At 40.2% G+C, this 21205-nt stretch overlaps 2 protein-coding genes across 5 annotated transcripts in view; both read left to right on the top strand.

Annotated features, from left to right (window-relative positions):
• Positions 1-1186: 1186 nt before the first annotated feature.
• On the top strand, positions 1187-4464 carry LOC120721286 (stereocilin-like). Its single transcript, XM_040011506.1, has 6 exons — positions 1187-2206; positions 2314-2485; positions 2623-2792; positions 3105-3260; positions 3768-3910; positions 4404-4464. Coding segments are annotated over exons 2-6 (531 nt in total). The 5' UTR covers positions 1187-2206; positions 2314-2484.
• A 5510-nt stretch (positions 4465-9974) lies between these two features.
• The window catches only part of furina (furin (paired basic amino acid cleaving enzyme) a), an 80591-nt gene continuing 69360 nt past the window's right edge, over positions 9975-21205 (top strand). Inside the window, exons 1-2 of one of the 4 annotated variants that reach the window (XM_040011159.1) lie at positions 9975-10157; positions 17612-17929. In XM_040011159.1, the coding sequence (XP_039867093.1) occupies positions 17726-17929 (204 nt within the window). In that variant the 5' untranslated portion in view covers positions 9975-10157; positions 17612-17725. Of the gene's footprint in view, positions 10158-10186; positions 10771-11677; positions 14416-17611; positions 17930-21205 lie in introns of those variants that run through there. The other 3 variants (XM_040011161.1, XM_040011158.1, XM_040011160.1) reach the window with 3 other exon arrangements.

The raw sequence follows: 21205 nt of genomic DNA, 5'->3' as shown, positions 1-21205 counted from the left end.
AAAAACAGATGGAGAAAGTGCTTCAGAACATAACCCGCCTTTATCCTCTCAGCAGCTTTTCACACAAGTGAAGTCATTTCAGTGTGAAATCCTGGTAATCCGGGACGTCTCTCTCTGTATGCCGCGCTCCGCAGGGCTCTTCTCTGTCTGAGGGGCAGATTGATGGCACCGCTCTGGATACCCTCGGACCTTTGCTGCCTTTCTTAGACAGGGACAGTTTGGCTCTGGTGGACAAACGAGCGGTGGCTCTGCGGCTGGAGGAGATGAGAAATTTCTGCCTTCCTAAAGAGGCTCTGAGGGATATCAGTGCTCTGCTCACCCAGAAAGAACTGTTTGGGTAAAGCAACACATGTGTAGGAGTTTTTGACACCTCAAGATAAGAATTTAAATATTGTTATTATTATTATTATTTTGGATTTACACAAACAAGCAGCATAAGCACTGAAAAATGAATTAATTAGAAAAAAAAGGTTACACCATGAAAAACTTAAATCGAAAATATATCAAACAGCACTGTGGAAGTCATGAAATGTAAGCCTGTAAAAATATATGTAAATAAATCAAGCCCAGCACATCATTTTTTTATCATATCTTATATAAGTTGAAATATACTGACATAAAGGTCACGACTGCAGGATCAGCACACTCTCTTTTAGTTTCACTCCATCTTTTCTCTTCTCCTAACCTATCGCAAGTAACTGGGCACTAGTCTCATAAATATCTGTCTGTACATCATACAGCACATCAGTGCAATTTATGTGATAGTTCAATCTGGACCGAAATAGTGCTGCTGCCCAGTGCTGTAGCAAATCGGATATTTCACACACAAATAATGCACCAGCTTGGTTGTCTGAATCATTTTTGTACATTTTAGCTCCAACTGATTTCAAGTGACCCTGAAACCAGTACATACAATAATAACCTGTAACAAATTACCACCTCCAGTTCAATTCAGTTTCATTCATAGAGCACTAAATCACAACGAGAGTCGCCTGAAGTGGTGTTATAGCGACCCTACAGTAATACAGAGACGACGCCCTCTAAGCAAGCGCATGGTGACAGCGGGAAGGAAAAACTCCCTTTTAACAGGAAGACACCTCCAGCAGAACCAGGTTCAGGGAGGTGCAGCCACCTGTTACACATAGCTGGGGGGCAGGGGAGGGGGACAAGACAAAAGACACTGTGGAAGAGAAACAGAGACAGATAATAACTAATGGTTAAATACAGTCTGCAGTCTGTCAAGCTGAGGATTATTCCGAGTGAAATGAAATTAAGAATCTGGATGAGTGGTCTCATTATGTGGCCTCAACTTTTAACAATTTGCAAAACAAAGCTTCTTGGTCCAAAATACAGTAAAATATAATAATCGTCTTACACTGACCTGCAAACTTTGTATTTCAGACACAATCCACATCCATTTGTGGAGAGTAGAATAATGGTGTAAAATACAAGCCCATTTGGGAAATCCCAGCACTGCTCCTGCACTAACACGTGGATTGTCACAATTCGGAGGATTAGGACCCAAATGTAAACTCAGGAGACGAGCAAGATTTAACAACTGTCAGCCGTTTAATGAGGCTGGGTGTAAAAGTCCCACACAGCAATACAAAATCCACAAAGGCACAAAGAGAAACACACAGGGCTTGATAACTGGTTAAAAAGACACTGAGACGAAGAATCAAGGAATGACAGGACTATATATACTCAAACACACACTGAGGGCTAGAGTCACAGCTGGAGAAACAACATGTAGATGAAACTAATTATGATTAAAGTGCAGGGAGAGAGCGACTTACAAAATAAAACAGGAAGTAAGAAATAATAACTGAACCTCTGTGGATGCAGAGACAGGAACATTACAGAATGAAAAGAGGGAACACTGAGCTAACAAAACATACTAACAGAACACATACTCAGAACATGAGAGGAACAGACTTACTTGATAAACATCACTAAGACCCCGAAACTCTAAAAAAAGAATATAAATCAAATCCCAGACAATAAACACAACTCCGAAATTTCAAAGAAATAATAAAACCCCGGCTCCACAACCCAGGATAATAAGAGATTTCCCACTTTAAGCAGCAGTAATGAATACCTATTCTTGTTTTCCAGAGAGCCATCCAAGTGGCAAATTGGAGATGTAGAACATTTGGGTCGACTGGTGTTTGCTCTCTCAAAGAAGCAGATTAACTCCATTCCACTGGTAAGCAGCAAAAATCATTCAAATAACTACATTTATTTTACTTTCACTGGCTTTCTTGGAGACATTCTGACCTGCAGGAATTCATAATAAGGGTTTCTGCTTTACAGTCAGTGCTGAATAAAGACACTGTGGAGCAGGTCCTGGTGGGTCAAAGGCGCTGGGAAGACAGCATTACTGGTGGCGTGTGCATTACCCAGTGTATTGACCAGCATCGCCAGAGACAGCAGACTCAGAGCCTCATTCGGGGCATTGTGAAAGCACGGAGCCGGAGGGCAAAAAGTTCAGTAAATGTTTCTTTAAGTGCATGCTCTGTTTAACGCATTTTACATAGCTCTGTTAACTAGAACATATAAATGCCACCTTTTAGCATCTTTTCACTGAATCCGCATGTGTGGGTTTTTTTTTTTCTTGAGCAGTGCCGGTTCCAAGCTGTGCAGACATTAGAGGGACATATCCTTCAGCTTGGACATCCACTCAGCTCAGCCGAATGTCACAGGAGGAGCTGAAACAGTGCGTAGAGGTGTTTGGTCAGGATTCTTTGCTGAGCTCAGAGCAGCGCCGGTCACTGTGGGTGAAACTCAGACAGGTCAGTTAAACTCCACTTACAGGACCATCCCCCACAGCACTCAAATTGTCCTCCTCTTTATATTTCTCTGTATATATCATCCCTTAAGATTGCTTCAGGGTCTGTCAGAGCGGGGCTCTTCTGTCTCTCCTTCATGTTTAGATTTTGACCCCATGAGGTGGATCTAAAACAAAAGTGGTAGCAATATATGTTCCAAAAATGTGATCAAAAATCTATAAGAGGTGCTAAAGAATTAAAATAATTGTGAGATATAGAGAAAAAAAATATATAGACTGTTGTGTCTTAGCTAAAAAAAACCCCCATTCAATCCAGTTGTTGAGTCCAGTGAGAGAGCTGAGTGAAGATCAGGTGCTGGAGCTGGGCTCACTGGTGACTGAAATTCGAGAGAAGGACCTGCAAGACACTAACCTCTCTAATCCAGGTGTTTTGGCACATCTGGGCACACTGACAGACTGGAGCCCTAAAAAGGTGAGCTATTTTAAAAAATTATTTATTAATTTATTCTCTAAAACAGATGGGTGACAAATTAAAGTAAAACCAGCCTAAACTGTTGGCACTGAATCTATAAGCATGTGAAGTTTTAAAGAAGGGTTTGAACCGGGCTCTTCTGTGTTTTGAAGTTTGAAAATAATGTCCAAATCTCCCATAGGGATGCAAATGGGTTCAGATGTAGAGACTCTGGGCTCTATTGCCCGATTCATGTCTTTTGCAAAGTCTTCAAACGATTTAGTGTCTGCCACCAGGATCATTTATTTCATTATGGGATAAAAATAGTCACTCAAGGCCAAGTATACTCAGACCATGTCAGCATACCCAGTGCATAAGATTCACTGACTGCATTGTTGAAGGCTTTTCCTTTGAATTTGACCCCCAAATTTATGAAAATAAGTTGCAGAATCAAAACTTGAGTCAAAACTTGAATCAAAACTTGAGTGTGTTAATATGAAAATTTGTGGTTCCTGTCTGACTTTTCAGATGAGAGCAGTGATTTTGAATGTGCTGCGGAAACGCAAACTTAAAGTGGAGCAGTTAACAGTTGTTGATCTGGCAGCGTTTGGCCATCTGATCTGTGGTCTGCATCCCTCTGAGATAAAAAAACTGAGCCCCTACAACCTCAGGTCAGTGATATAAATTGCCTACCCACACTATGTGCACTTAGCTCTAGCTCTAGCTACAACAGAAACATGTAAAAGCAAGAAGGAGGAAACACAGCGATCCAACTTTATAAACAAATTATCCAGCATATGTACGGGAACAATCACAAACTGGCAGATGTCAAACATAGCTATCAGCTTAGTTTGACATGATGGAGGAAAAAAATATCTGTCAAATAATGCTACTCTCACAATCTGTCAAAGTAATAGCTCATAATGAAACTCCCTCCTGCTGCAACACAAAACTATCTGCTGTGGTTTTATGAATAAAAGAGCTGATATCACATGAACCTGCTAGCAGATGCTAACCAACAGCAGGCGGGAGCACGATTCTGAGCAAAACAAACCCAGTGAAAACGTTTTCTCCCCTCAGAGGAGGAATAAAATCTTGAATCTTTCCCCCCAAACTGCAGTATGGCTGCTGTGTTCCTGCGGGAGACATCCCTGCCATGCACAGAGCAGCAGATGGAGGCATTGACAAGCTGTTTGTCCAGACCACAGGCCTTTGGTCCAGTTAATACTTGGGGACCAGAAGTTTTCACTGAAATTGGGACGTTGGCAGGTATAGTAGAGCATAATATCCCTTGGGTGTAAACTCTTTTTGATTAACTTTTTTAAAAATTGTTTCTTTTTAAAGAGGAAATGACAGCTCTTGGATGGATAGGTACAATTAAAAGTATCCCTGAGGGTACAGGCTCGGAAGTAAGAGGAAATGTTTCTCTACACTCCTCCTGTGATGTGACATGAGAAACATTAATTATCTCACTATAGCGCTCCTCTCTCTCTCTCTCCCTCTATGTCCAGCGGGCCTGCCAGACATGGTGCTGTCAGCCCTGCTACAAGAACAAGTGGGGGGAATCACCCCTGAAGCTATGGCCCTGATATCACCAAAAAAGATGGCAGTGAGTTTCATCACTTGTTTTAAAGCCGATTTTTAGCTCCATAATTTTATTCTTAGATCCAGTAGAGTAGCTTTGCATGATTCACAGATTAAAATAATCCTTATGTTTTTTATTCTGGCCCTTGGTGAAGCAAGCAGTCTTAGGTCATTTCCCTTTAAGTCAGCTCTCTTCTGATTGAGTGCCCTCTGCAAACAGAAGGTCTGCAGAGCAGGTGGGCAGTGATTTCCTTGCTTACAGCTGGAGACATCTATGTATCTGAGACAATCATTTTAAGGACATGCATAGCCAAGAGCTCTCTCTTTTTCACATGACTACATATTCAGTCATTCTCTTTTATCTTTTTGAAAATGATGAAAAACATTTTTTTAAGCTTGTGATTTTCACCAAATGAATATTAAATAAGTAAATATTATAAATAATGCACTAACTTACAGTGGGCCTCAAAAGGGTTTGTCTGTGATTTTTAATTGGACAGATAAACAGAACAGGATAGTTTTTTTTTTTGCTGTAATACACATAATATAACATTTTATTTATATACAAATTACTGAAAAATGTGCAACTCTGGAAATAACTGAGAAATGTCAAATCAAAGAAAACCTGATGCCATGTAATGTCTGCATTCCTGGAAATGAAAAATATATATTTTTTTGTGTTGGGTGTGCGCCTGACAGGTGGTGTTTAGTGCAGTTCAGTTGTCATGGTTGAGTGTGGAGCAGGCGTGGGCTGTCACTGAGGAGCAGTGGGCAGAGCTGGACAAGGAACAGAGACATGCTGTTGGATTAGCTCAATACGAAGGAGATGTTCTGCTGGAGCTGAGAGGCGGGTGTCTTTAGAAACAATACAACTGATAACCTCCCCCATATTTAGTCTGTTAAAGCCACTCTGCATGATACTTGTTTCTGATAAGCACTGAATAAGATTTGTGTTTTTGCTCATGATGTATTCTGTTCTCCTTCTTCCACAGGAAGAAACTTGGCTCCAGCAGCCCTGAACAAAGACATCTTCACTTTATGCTCACTGGCTTTGCACCTCTTCTTGTGGCAACTTATTTAAAAGACTGGAAGAACATTTAATTGTCCCTTTGACCTGGTATCATCATATTTGTACTTCAAATAAATAATTTGAACTGTTCCGTTTCGTCTGCGTGCTATTCCTTTAAATTGCATTGCTCTTGATTGTGCTTGGCTGCACATGTTTCTCTCTTATGTGGGTTATCAGCTTGGCAGAATATAAATGAGTTTATGTAGGTGTTTTGTCTGTAATGTTCTTTTGTTAGAACAATCTCACTGCAATAATTAATGTTTGACAGAGGATAAGACTTTCAGAAATTTGAGATATTTCATTACATTAATACACCGTGGTCTATACACTCATCAGACAATTTATTAGGCTCTGTTTGCTGCTACTGGGTTGGACTTGCTGCAAATCTGTTGGTTGCACATCCATGATCTGAATCTCCTGCTTCATCACATCCTAAATGTGCTCTACTGAATAGAGATCTGGTCACTGTGGAGGCCATTTGAGTACAGTGAACTCTTGCCATGTTCAAGAAAGCACTTTGAGATGATTTGAGCTTTGTGACATGGCCCAAAGCAGCCATTAGAAGATGGATAAACTGCAGTCATAAAGGGGTAAGCCTGTGGTGTTTACACAATGCTCAGCTAGAACTATGGAACCTAAAGTGAGCCAAGAAAATTTTCACCACACCATTACCGCGTCACCAGCAGCCTGAAGAGTTGACACAAGGCAGAATCGTTCAATGCGTTCATGCTTTTTACTCCAAACTCTTACCCTACCATCTGAATAATGCAGCAGAAATGAATACTCATTGTACCAGGCAATGTTTTTCAAATCTTCTATTGTCTAGTTTCAGTGAGCCGGTGTAAATTTGCAGTCTTAGTTTTCGCATCTTAGCTGACAGGATTGGCATGTGGTGTGGTCTTCTGCTGCTGAAACCAATGTGTGCTCTTCTGCACTCATTTGAGTTACACATGAATTATACTTCCGCATCAGATCTACGTCATAACTTAGGCCATAACCGCAACTTCATTTTAACCCTACACCGCAACCTTCTATGTAACCTGATGTGCACCTCCTGAGAAATGTAACTACACGTCGGGTCAAGGCATTCCACAACAGTCTGAATGGCGTGGAAGGTTGCGCGCAGGGGTAAAAGGAGTTTTTCGTTTACTACATAAATTAGGGCGTAGATTTCACACAGAAGTCAAAATCAAGCTTTACTGTTGCCTTCCTATCAACTCAAAGCAGTCTGACTTCTGACCTCTTACATCAACAAGGCCTTTTCACCCAAAGAACTGCTGATCTGCTGGATATTTTGTGTGTGGGAAAAATTCCAGTAGATCAGCAGTTTCTGAAATACTCGGACGACCCTGACTGACACCAACAACCACGCCACATCCAAAGCTTTCTTCTCAATTCTGATGTTCAGTTTCAACTTCACTTTGATCATGTCTATATGCCTTTTCAGTTGAAAAAACAGGAAACAAAGCCAAAAAACAAGACACATGAAAAAACTAACTTTCAAAGTAAAAGAGGCTGTCACCACAAATAGGTAATAGCTAACGCTGAGAATTAAGACTGAAAGAAAACATGATAACAAAGAAAGTGGAACACAGAAGGCACAAGAAGTGGAAACCACAGGGACCACGACAGAGATGAAGCCCGCAGACTCTGCCCACCATGATTCTCTTCCCCTATCAATTACCCCGACTATAGCTGCATAATAATAGATTCTCAATCCTGTCAGAATGCTGGCTGCTTCTCAAAAGGTAGCAAGGCACACTATAACACCGGCACTGTGTCAGTGGAAATAGAGCTTTCAGTGCGCTTAAAAGATTTTTCCCCCCCTACAGCAGGATTTCATTTCATTTTATGAAATGCTGCATATTTGATGGAAGAATCCTTCAATACCGCAGGATATGGCCTTTGAGTGTGCCCAGCTTACCGTCTCTGGACAACAATGCAATCACGTCATTTATGAATCTTGTATAAGCTTTGCAAGACAAACTCAATTTCTTTCATTTCTCTAAACAAACAACAAAAAACAAACAAACAAACAAATACTCTAAAATCTGCAGAATATGTTATTGTTTTAACTTATCAATAAAAATAAATAAGTTAAAAAGAGATAAGGGATAAGGGATAAAAATGAACATTTCTGTTTTTTTATTGTATTACTGAACTGATCACTTTCAGTAAGTCAGTAATTAAAAGATGTAGCCTTAGTTAGCCATTGCTACAACCTTTTAGCTGTCATGATTTGAGACTTTAAAGTCTAAAACTGCAAATTGTCTGAATATTCACTTCAGTGTGTTAACTTTTAGGAGTGGGTGTGAATGTGAAGTGTGAGTGTCTGTGTTGCCTGTGATGACATGATGATCTCTTTGGGTTTTACCCCTCTTTTTGCCCTGAGTCAGCTGTGACAGGCCCCCAGTGAGCTGAATAAGCACTCATGGAAAATGGGTAGTCAAGGAAACAGGTTTGAGCGGAGGCACCGTTGAATAGTTTAAACTATGCAACAGTTTAACATTTGATGAATGCAATAGCATTTGAAGTGTTTGCTCCATAGACTGTTGCAGGTGGCCTCACTAAATTATTGAAGGATGCTGATAGAAAGAGGCAAGTGAGAAACTGAACCTAGAGCCCCAAGTTCACTGCTTATCATTTGGTTTCTGATTTAAGAAATGGGCCTGCCCATCGGGACCTGGAGTAGGTTTAAAATCCTGCTTTATGCTGGAGGTTGTTTAATAAACTGGGTCCTGTATAATCTGAAAAATAGTTAATAATTTTTCTTGATATTATGTTAATTTTTTCCCATTATTTTTGAGGTAGTGTGTTAATTTATTAAAATGCTCCATTAGACAGTTGACAGAAAATGGAGTGAGAGAGATGAATTAATGACATGCAACCCTGGTGCTGAGTTTGTCCCCATATGGAAGGGAACCAGGCGCTGGCTTCAGGGGCAGCCCACATGGTGCATGGATCTAATTACAGCCGGGTTAAATCTGACACAGAAAAGCAGGGGCTAGTCAGTATTATTAACATATGAGTTTTCCATCCATTCATTTACTTCCACTTATCTAGTTCAGGGTTAGGTTGGAGCCTACCCCAGCTATCATGGAAGGAGAGGCGGGGTACTCCCTAGCCAAGTCGCCAGTCTGTCCCAAGGCTGACCCACAGAGACAGACAACACACTCACATTCACACCTACAGCCAATTTAGAATCACCAGTTAACCCAACATGCATGTCTTTGCACTGTGGGGAAAGCTGGGGTACACGGAGACCCTCCTACGGTGAGGCGATAGGGGTCCTCCTTGGTCTAAGCCAGTCACCTGCATGCTTTGAGGCAAACCCAGGTGTGCTTTGAGATTCTGTGTAAATGTAAATTTACTATACTGGTATACATCAAAGGGATTGATTGTGAAGAATTTAAACAGAATCAAAGTCCTTTACACTGGAAGGTAATCAGGAGAAAAACCCAATAATCCAACAGCTCCGTATGAGATAGCCCTTGTGAAAATGGCAAGGAAAAACTCCCTTTCAAAAGGAAAAGACCTTGGACAGGACCAGACTCTGGGAGTGGAAGCATCATGAGATAAAACAAACAAACAAACAAACAAACAAACTATTAGAGTTTGTGTGGAGAAAACTGTAACAAAGGAAATTATAGCCATCAGGCTTGGACCAGATGCTGCAAATGTGCTTTTTAAAACGCATTGAACCTGTTTCAGATAACATATAGGTTGTTTTCCACATATGCCAAAAGGTCATAATCTGCACCGTGACATAAAATATGTTTTGTTTTTTTACCAACCATTTAAAGGTTAAGGAAGCTGGTAAATTAATAGGCCCAACAGCAGTTTTCTCAACTACAGTAAGCTTTATTGGCATACAGTCACGCACACGTAACAGATTGGCATCCACTGCGTGTTTTTCACTATAATAAATGACCCCTCTAGGAATCAATAGCGTGTTTGGCAGCTGCCGGACACAGCCTCTGTGTCGGCATGAGGGTGCGACGCCGCCTGTGGCCGGCAGGTGGGGCTGTAGCAGCGCCGCAGCTCGGTAGTTTTCCTCTAACGTCTCCGCTACATTCACGGCCGTGACGTATTTCCTGGGGCTTGTACGGACCACTCAGCCACACACCGGAGGGTTATCATGACTATTTATAACCAGCAGTTCGCTGTTATCAGTTTTTTTGCGGTTTCGTCGCGTCGTCGTCGGTTCTAACACCGCGGTGTGAGGCACCAATAAGCCGTGTGGAGCAGGATGTAAACGGCAGCTGGTAAGTTGAGCCGTCGGTAAGTTTCCTGTCTGCTTTAGCTTGTGTCGTTACTTGTTTGGGCTGCCAAGTTTACCGAGCCCTCGGTGTCAGGACCACCGGGTCCGTGACACAGGGAAGAACCGGACGACGTGTTGATGTTTTTTTTTTGTTATCCTGTCAGTTTGTGGGTGTCTGCTTGAAAAAGGGGGAGACCTCTCGCCTATACACACACACATGCCGAGCTGACGTCGACTGCGCCGCGTCCGGTTTCTGTGGTTGTTCCTGCGGAGTGGAGGAGAAAAAAAATCGTGGCGTTCGTGATCCGTGCTGTGAGGAGTAAAATGTGAGGAAATGCTCGGCAGGGGCGGATGAGAGAGGGGGGAAAAAAGGGGAGGCACCTGTGAGACGGAACAGCCCAGCCTACCGCGGCGTCAAGTTTGCGTTAATCGCGGCGCGGTTACAGTTTCAGACATATTTGTCAAGCGCAGGAGTCATCATCGGATCAGCTCCAACCTCTTGCTCCGAGCCAAATTATGACAGCGTGTTGTTGTCACGGATTTAACCTGTGAGTTGAGTTTAAGCGACCGCAAACTCCGCCGTCAGCTGACACACGAAAACCTCTCAACTTTAGCTGGTAAACATCAAAGCGTTTCTCCCCCCTTTTTTTTTCTTGGCATTTAAGGCCCGAGAAAGAAGTTTTTTCCTCCTTCCTGATCTGTACTGCAGTTAATCTCTGCTACCGTCTTCTGAAGGCTAAGTACTTGTTGTTGCCACATGCAGTTTATAGGAACTCTTGTATATCCACTGAATATGGAGACTGAGACACACAGTTTGCTTTGAGTAATGTCCTGATCAGCTATTGCTGTTATTTTGGCACATGTGAGTAGTTTAAATGCTGCTGTATTTACCTCGCTGTCTGGCCTGCTTTACATGCAAGTCTTGTACAGTTTAAGACATAATCTGGATTAGCTTTCCCTGAAAATCTCGTTTGGGGTTTATGAAATGTGACTGAACATTGAATATTAAGTGTCACACTATATGCTGCACTGATCGTGGGAGCTGACCTGCTTTTGTTGTGCCTCTGTGTTTTCCCCATTATTGTTACACCTACTGATAATTTTACCTCTGCTGTGGCAATATAGAGCTACTCATCGTTATGGGTAAACATAAAAACAAGCTGTAAAGCTCCTTGCATGCAGTGACATGTACCACATTACAAAAACACAATGCATGTTGTTTTGAATGCAAGCATTTGATGCTTTATAGATCTGAGCAAGCTTTTCCTTATCATGCCAGATTTTTAACGGAATTTATTTGTGCACTTGGCTCTTTTAAAAAAAATTAAAATGTAGAAAGAGCTCTCGGGGTCAGAAAAAAATATTGCAGAGGTGTTTATATGATACAGTAATGCTGAAATTGCAGCAGGAAGTCTGGAGAAGTAGTTAGATGACAACACTGGAACAAAACGCATGTTCCAGAGGGGGGGCAGATGAGCAAGTGTTGTGGTGTTTTTTTTTGTTTTTTTTTTGTGTATTGCTTGCAAGCACTAATAGGGCAGGGTGATAATCAGTCTTCCAGTAACCCCCAAATAGGTTTAATAATAAAAAAATTATAGCTCACTCCTAAAAAATGATAGCAAAGCACATGATATTCTGTGGACAATGAAGGTTTTGTTTTGTTTTTAAAACTGGGAACACTGCACTGATGATGTGTTTGGTTATAGTTGTGTGTCTAAGAAGGTGGGATACGCAAAAAATGGGAAAATGGTGAGAACATGCACCCTGGGGATGAATAAAAAGCCACCCCTGCTATTAGAAACCTGCATTCAAGAGCATAAACAATAACAGGAGAGGTTCAGCTTGGATGTTTTTCATTGTACTCCTGGCATGTTGAATGAAAGGGTTTTATACTTGCAGCTGTGCCAGGTTTGGGTTTAACACAGGGCTTGTTCTATAAAGATGCACAGCGGTGTGTTTTTTATTTTTTTTTTTAAAAGCACATGTGAACCAGTAGTGGTCCCAAAGCTCTTCTCCTTTTTCTTTTTTTGTTCTCTTCAATAATACAGGTATCTATTTCAAAAGCAGGCTTCATCTTGAGTTCTTTAGTGAAAATCTGTGACAGGAAGAAGTTAACACTGCAGTTACACTTCTCAAAATGCCATGAATTCTGTTTTCCTGCTTTATTCAGCAGTGAAACCTGTGTGTCATCCAGAGGCTTTCCTCAGCACATGGAAGGATAGAAACACGAATATTCTGCTGGTTCATTCGGCTTCTTTTAAAAGGTTACTCTTAGGGAGAGGGGAGTAATCCTACCTCTGTCTCTAACAGGGGTGGGATAACCTATTAAGAGGTTATTGATAAATGCATTTTAGAAAAACGATCATGGTAAAGCTGATTGGTTTTTGCTCATCACCATTTAGAACAGCTGATTAATCAAAATGTTTTTAAAAAGTAAAAGCGTGAGAAACTCCTTTCAACCATGTTCGAGCTGTTGAGAATGCATATTGTGATAGTATTTTATTTTTATGTTTTTTAAACCAGAGGGTACTCTGCAACTTCCTGTTGGCAACATGGGTTTGGAACGCAACAATCAACTGCTCTTAGCAGAGCTGTAAACAATTAAATGCATATCAAATGTTAAGAAAATCTGTTTCTTTGTGTTTCTGAAAGGAGGGAAAAATGTTGTCTGACATACTGGAACGTCAGATTTTGAAATTGCCAAATACTGCTAAATGATACTAGGGGTGGGTGATATAGCCTCAAAATTATAACATGATATTTAAATGAAATTTGCAATAATGGTATTTATAAAGATGTATGAAAAACAGTGAAAGTGTTATTGGTGGTTGCAGCTTGCAGGCAACAGCATTTATTAGTGGGAACAAAATGAAGGGTAGTTTCCGATGACAGACTGCCTAATTCGAAATGTGCATCTGTTGTCACAGGGTGCCACCAGCAGTAGGAGCATTATAGTACAACAACAGTGACACATTAAAAGTCAAATGAAAGCATAAAAGTAGGTTACGTAATGTTTTACCTGGAAATTTTAAGTAACGCTTTTATTTTTAGCAGTCATTTCCATCCAGGCGAGTGTTTGGCTCAGTCATTTGTTTGTGACTGGGTTGCACGCCACCAGGTGCTCGTATCTCCTCTTTGCATGCCTTTATTTCCTGGTTGTACTCACTGGTGTGTTTTTTTGCCACAAGCGGTTAAACAAGTTTATTTGCACTTTTGGCTAGAACAGTGCTCTTGCTTATGTATGAAAGAAAAAATGTCTGGGGTTGTTGTTGGGCATACTAGGCAATGTAAACGTGTGGCATCACAACATGTCAATTGATTGGAATTACCAGATTGTCCCTGAGGATTCTAATCTACACATTTAGAAACTCTGTGGTTTACCGTAGACGTCCAAGAACTGCTGACTTGTGCTTGTAGACAGTTTAAAGAAGTAGAAGTTGACGGTTTGTAGTATCCTGGATGCGAACGCTTGCTGTGGTGCACTGGGGTTCTCCGTTTCACACTGGAGAATATTTTTGGCTTGAGCACTCCACTTCTCCGCTAATCTCTTGCAATATTTAGCAGAGAGCACTAATTAAATTTTTATTATGTTGGTCGTAGCATTTTCATGATTCAACTTATCAGTATCGTTATTGTCATTTCATCACTCTGCTACACACACAGATTATTATCTTCAGAACCCTCTGGAGGCTCTTTGAGTCGCCAACGGAGAAATATTGATTTTTGTGTATGTCACAATGTGAGAGAGAATCCTAATTGCCAGATATTTGAATTTCTCAAAGGGTCATATGGGCTAAATGCATTTGAGTTCATTTTTATCTCATTAAAATGTAAACAATAAACCGATGAGGTGTAAACTGTTTTCCTTTCTAAATTGTCCTGATGAGATCGGTAATGAGGGCGGTATTATCCTTTGAGTTTAATGATACTTGGCTAATTATAATATGGTGCAGGTTTTTTCTGTAATAACCTGTGTTATCGCAGTCTGACATATGGTATCATTTACCATGGTAACACTAAAGACCTCGCAGCCCAGCGGTCGGCTTCGTCTTTGTCTCTCGCAGACTGTAAAGTAGTTGAGTGGTTGTTGGGCCACGGTATGTGGGTTTTCCAAGCTGACGTTGGAGAAACTGAGTGGTTGAGCACTGAGGTGAGGTCACAGGCAAAAGTGCTTTAAAGAAGGTGCGTGTCAAACCAAACAGAGCACAGGGATCGGCCACTCGCTGATACTTACTGCATTACAGGAAAGAAGACAAAGTTAAGTGAGTTATGCCGTCATATTAGTCTGTAATACTTTGAGTGCTTGACTCCTTTTTAATTAGAAAAATCAGATCATTTTAACCTAATTTTAATACTTATGCAAATATTTGTTTAAGTAGCTTGTAACCTTTGAGCTTTTCAGAAGGATGTAAAATCCACACAGGAGCAAACTCTTGTGTGTCTATTTCAGTACAAATTGAGTGGGCAATGAAAAGGTAAACGTGTAATTAATATGGCGCGTTTGGATTAATTTTTTAATTTAGCTAGATATTTCTGTGTTTGTAAAACAGGCTTATCTGAACAGAGAGAGGGAATTAACAGGCGATGGAGGGATTTGGGTGTTTTTGAGATGCATTTCTGACACCTGATTTGTTCTGCTCACTTTCTTATACATGTCGCTTTTTATTTATAGTTGTTTCTGATGTGAAGGGATTTATGCAATGAAAATCTACTCTTGAAACGTCCTGACATAGATTAGCAGCTTGACATGTCAGCCAGAGCCGGGCTGACCTGTTTGCTTGCTTTTTGCTAATGATGTGACCTGTAGCTTCACAACACACTGAACAAAGTCAGACCTAGTAAAGGGCTGAGTAAATGTCTGGACTCTGATGTCTGATGTACACTTTTAAGTCCTCACCTCATGCAGCCTGTCAGTTCTACATGTGCATTATGTATTCCAGATAACAAGGAGCTTTTAAAAGGTAGATGTTGTTAATTCAAGTGAGTTGGCATACTCTGTGTTAATCTGGTGTTTGTGTTAGGCAATAAAGTTACCAAAGACATTTTGTTACAGTGTATAGCATCTGGCAACAAAAGATAAGGATGTTATGACACGTATGCAGAAGAGGAGGTTATGCCAGGAGACTTCCTCTGTGTTTCTGAGCAATAAGCTCCACCAGTGGAGCAATAGTACAGCCACCATTGTTCTAGAAACTTTAATACTGAAGTGATGGAGATCTACCTCATATTTTTTATTTCTTTTTTTTTTTTTTTTACATCATGGTTGATATAAACCTAACAAAAAAAAAAATCACACTGAAAGTTGCACATTTAGGACAAAGGTGTTAGAGGTGTTTTGACATTTGACAGTGCAGAGGTTCCTGGGAAGCAGCCTTGAACTGTGTTGAGTGTTCAGCAGAGTATCAGCTTTTGATAACAACAAAATAGTGAGTAGATACTCATTCAAAGTGTTTATTTACTTCTACCAAGGAGGTAATAATCGATTTGATTTTATTTGTTTATTGGTTAGTTTTCTCAGGCTTACTCAGTGTTACTAAAAGGTTTCCCGAATTACAAGTGATTAAACCGTGGTGTGGATGCAGGTCATTGTTCCAGGAATTTTGGAAGGAGTTAAATCAGAAACCCAGAAAACATTGTCTTGATGTTCTAATGAAGAAAATGTAACAAACTAATCTGGATCCTGATGTCTTCCCTTATCTTAAGGCATGGACAGAAGTATCAGGCTGTTCTTGATGGCTCATGTATCACGTTCTAAGTGATACACAAAGTTTGGTCAAGTATCTGTTGATTAATGGGGTTTTCTGGTGTAAAATCCTGGAATTCTAAGAAGTTGACAGCCAGTGTCGGGCCACTTGAGCGGATTTGGACATCTGCCTTGGATGTCTCCCAAGTGAGATATTTTTGACATATCCAGCTGAAACAAGACCTCCAGGGCAGACTCAGAACTTGATGGAGAAATTATGTTGTCTCTTGCCTGGCTTGGGAATGCTGCAGTGTCTTCCTGGGAAGAACTGGAGGAAAAAGGACAGGGAACAGGACAGGGATGAAACATTCCTACTTAGATTGCTTCCTACTGCACCTCAAAGATAATGTAAATATATGTAATATTCACATAGTAAAGATGTTTGTTTTGTGTGCTGTTGTTGTGATGAATGGATTGGTGGGATATTAATCTGTCTTTGGTAACACTATGCACTAAAAGTGACTCCTAAGTTCACAGCTAAATTTTCCTTCCGCCTCACAACAAACTGCTCAGGGAAATCTCGAAGCGCTTGTTTGTTCATTCGGAGTGCGAGATAATTTCAAGTCTTTTAATTTGTCGAATGGCTAACACAGAGGCTGTAACACCCGTGAAAGGATGGAAAGCTCCGTCTCACAGCAGAACAGATGCGATGAAAAGGCCGAATGGAAGCACTTTATTTAGTGCAACATAGTGAGCTTAAGATTACAACAGAGTTAGCACTTTGGATAATGGTCTCAACAGCCACAGCTGACCTTGACTCTAAACAACAGCTCAGACGCAAAATTGTATCAGCAAACAATCACCGCAAGCTGAGATCTCTCGGCTCGCACTGGCTGCTGTGGCTTGATAAGATAAATTGCTTTGTCTCATTCATAAGATTGTGTTAGATGTTTTCCAATGAGTGGCTGATAACACATCAGTTAGCATTTTACAAAGAAATGGCATCACTCAAATCGGAAACTTTTTTTTTTCTCCTCTAACACTTGATGTTCTGTCCATGGCCTCAGCCATTCGGTGGCTGCTGCTGCTACCTTCAGGCATTCAAACTCGTCCCTCAAGCTGATCCTGCACCTCATACCAAAACTGCCTCTGCTGTGATTCCCCCAGCATCTGGGGCGTAGTCTAGCTTTCCAACCACATTTCTCCACCTCTGCTGCCAACTCGGTATACCTCAGCGGTTTGTTTTTTTTTTTTTTTTTTTTTTTTTGTGTAAACGGCATCTACTGTATCCTCCCAGGAGAGCGTGAACACCACAATTTGCCTGCTGCGTGTCTGACCGCAGCATCATTTTGGGGCTGGGCGTCCGGCTCTTCCTGTGGGAATATCAAATGGCTGTGTTTAGCTGGGCTGCAACGTGCGTGGTCAGAACTCCTGTTGGGGTGGATGAACAAAACAGATTAACATATTTAATGTGGTCAGTTTTCTTTGCAACACCTCTGCAGTCACTTTACAGTGTAATTTAAAATCTGTAAACTTCCACACCAAGCCTATCTCTTTCTTGTTCCCCTTTATGTTCCTTAATCCACCAAATAAAGGAAGGCGATAAGGTTAAAATTAAACTGTTTACTTTCCCCTCTTTCCCTTGCGTGTGTTTGTTCTTGTGTTCTGTGGAAATTTGATTTGTGTATCTTTAAATCTTTTGTTAGTTTAAAACCTTACGGTATTTTTTCTTTTTAATACTGTACCTCTTGTTATTTTTTGCCTTTTCTTTTCAGGTGATTTGTGACTTTCCTTTTCTCTGACGCTCCGTGCACCTGCATGTACTGTGAGCAGCCCCGGCCTGTTGGAGAGGCGCTGTGCTCAGTGACTGTGCTGCACTAGGGGAACCCATGGCTACTGGCCATCCATCTCCCTCCGTAGGCCGCAGGTTCAGGCTGCTGGAGTTGCTGCTTGTGCCTCTGTTGGTGTTGCTGGTTTGTGGACCGGTACAGGGTCAGAAGGTCTACACCAACACATGGGCTGTCCACATACCTGGAGGTCAGGAGGAGGCTGATCAAATTGCTAGCAAACATGGATTCATCAACTATGGACACGTAAGTAATAAGCTGCATTTTCTTTTTCTTTTCCTGCATTTGCTGTTGCATTGTTTTCATATCGGAGTGTCAAAAACCTGAGGTACTCTTGATTAGGGGTTATAAACAGTTCATATGAAATTTAAACAAACCTCAATTTGATTATCTAAATATAGGGCTTATCTAATTCCTGAAGAAAGAAGGTGGGCTTGCAGCTATGAGCACAGTGTGCCCTTGTTATGTCTAATTTCTGATTTGGTAAATTCTGTTATTATATTCTCTAAACATTTATGAAATCATTTATGAGAGTTTCTTGATGATTTTAGTGATTATTTTTAAAGCCATTGTTTTCTGGCTTGCTGTTGGCTCAGCAGTCTGAGAGCAAACTTTGTCATCGGAAGACAAGCACTCTGATTTCTTCACATTGTTGATGTTTCCAGTTAAAACCGGCTTTCTGTTCTTTGGCCCATTGTGTGACTGTATTGTTATGGTGTGATGGAAGCATTATGTATTACCTGTCCTGCCAGTGCTTTTTTTACATGATCATTGTTATGAGATGGGTTCTACAAGAAGCATGAATTTCTTCCAAGAAATCAGATTTTTAAATGGTCTTAAAAAACTGGTTTTAGTTTTCTTAGAGCTAGGTAGTGAGCTAGTTGGGACTGTAGGCTAAAACTGCAGTATACAAACATACAAACCTCCCCTAAAGCAGGAAACGCCTCATAACTTCTATAGTTTTTATTGATGACGATATTAAAGAATCTAAGTAAACAAGACAAAGGTTTTTGAAAACACTGAATAATGAGCAGATTTTTGTGCATATTCCTAAACTTGGTGTGTGTATGTATGTATGTATATGTGTGTGTGTCTGTGTGTGTGTGTGTGTGTGTGTATATATATATATATATATATATATATATATATATATATATATATATATATATATATAATTTTTTTTTTTTTTTTTTTTGAACTGCTTTCAATATGCGAAAGCTTTAAAATGAAGATTTTACAATGCCCATAGTTTTCAAACTCAGAAGATATGGCCAGCAACTTACAGATAATTATTTCCTGTAATCTTCAGGCACTTTTTAATGACTTCCTGTTTGGACTCGATGGAAACCAATTAACAAAGTTATCCTTTAACTCCATCACACCCTCCCCTTGCAAAAGAAAAAGAGGGGAAAGGTTAATTTAGTCTTTCAGCATGAAGGAGTGTTTTCTTTGTCTTGACTACTGTTCAAAAGCTGAATTGTTGTCATGTATCGGTGATTAACAGCTAACCCAACAGGAGGGGAAAAATGGCTCAACAGGTGTCAGACTAGAGTAATAAGCTTTAAAGTCAACATAGAGCCAGTACCCATGTATGAAATAAAACCACAGATGTAATACTGCAGCTTGTGAAAAGTATCTAAATAAATAAATAACCTCCTTTTAAATTGTTTTATATGTCTGTATGGAATAGTAATGACTCCCTATAAAGTTTTTATTATTTTTATTTCTTCTCGGAAAGGAAATGTGGCCAACATGTCTCGGGGAAATGGATTTTTCAAGCTTCAAAATTGTTTTGTTCTGTATAAAACAATCATAACAAGTAACTTTAAGTATATGTGACAGAGCTGTGTTACGTTGGATCTATTATTTCACCCCAAGAAAGTGAAAACTAGTGGATATATTTGTAAAATAAACATTATTTAAACAATATTTAATTATGCTGGGAAATTGTTAAGTTGTTAACTCAATTCAAATTATACATGTAAATAATACTTTTTTTGCAATGTCGTGTAAATTTTAATAAAGTTTCACGTGATTTTAAAAACACTAACGAACTGACAGAGTTGGGACTGAGGTAAGCTCGTAGGTAGTGACCCATTTGTCTCCTTTTTAAATGCCAGTGTGCATTTGTATTACTTTTGTTTTTATAAATATACAATTTTTAAAAATGTTAATTTTGACTGGTTTAGAAAATGATTGAGGAACAAGCAGATGTTTCAGTCCGTGTAGCCTCACCTCGTTTTCGGGGAACAATATTCCGCACTGCACCATATGGTATTACTGGTCGTGACTAGGAATGTTATTCTCGCTCTGAATCACAGCATGAAGACTAGTGAGTAATCCTACACATTTAATCCTTTAACTATGTATTGCCTGTGAATAACAAGAAACCCAGACAAAGCAATTACACCCATGTAGTTACAAAACTGCACCCTGGAGATGAGGTTCTGCATGGTTCGGCCTGTCTCAGCAACTTAAAAGATTTTATGATGTTTTATGGAAGGAAAATGGACCGTTTTGTCTGACCAGAGCTAGATTGATGAGGTAGTCTTGACGCAGCATCTAGACAGGAAAAAAGGCAGAGCGTGGGTCTATCTAACAAAGCAGGCTTAATAAAGTTAGCTGGAAAGATGCTGAGTAAAGCCTTGAGGTCTCTGAAGTCTGAAACATGAACTGAATGAAAAACAGATGTTCCAGGTTTTCACTTAAATCAGTTATCCCTCTTATTAACCCCCCCCCTGCTTTTGATCCACAACATGGTATATATGTTTGGTGTTTTTGAGAATAGGTGAGTTAATACAGCCCAACATTAGATCCACTATCCTGCTTAAAAAGGCATCAGCCCTGACCTCGTACATGTTCTGCAGGAAGAACTATGGCAGCCATCTTATGCTGCTAAGGAATTCCACCATTACCTGTGTCCTAATGTGCACATGCTGGGCTGCTGGCATCCTATGAAAACCTGGGTTTGATTTATCAAAGAGAAATTCACAAGACGGATTACCGATCGTTACCAACATTTACTTCCTCTGTGTGCACTCAAGGTTAGTGTGGAAAGGACAAAAAAATGAATGATAACCTTTTTCTAATGATTTTGTCTTAACAAAGATGCAGCAGGCACTCAGTTTATTAAAGCAGTGAACACATTGCCAGAACTGTGTTTTGGTTTTAAGGGAATGGGTGGAAATGCCTTTTGTTCTAGAAGTCTGTGGTTCAAATGTCTTTTGGGTATTTTGAGCTGTTTGACATACAGAGACAAAGACATTTATAGATTTGTAAAACCGATGAGATGTTTTCACAGATGTCTTTTATTAAATCAATAGAATAGTTGGTGGTGAAAATGATCCCTCATTGTAGCTCTAATTGAATTGACCGTTTTAGGCACAGGCTTCAGGAGACATCCAGTTGCATATGAAACCTTAAGAGTAAATGACATGAAACGCCCACATCTGTTCAGTCCTTGGCATTTTGCTAATGATCTTTGAAAGGTTAGCTATAACCATAAGTGATAACTAAAATAAA

This window comes from Simochromis diagramma, unplaced genomic scaffold, assembly GCF_900408965.1.
Source record: "Simochromis diagramma unplaced genomic scaffold, fSimDia1.1 OVJJ01000603.1, whole genome shotgun sequence".
In the NCBI taxonomy this organism is placed as follows: Eukaryota; Metazoa; Chordata; class Actinopteri; order Cichliformes; family Cichlidae; genus Simochromis; species Simochromis diagramma.
Note: the sequence above shows the minus strand (reverse complement) of the source record. Positions and strands in the feature narration are given on the sequence as shown.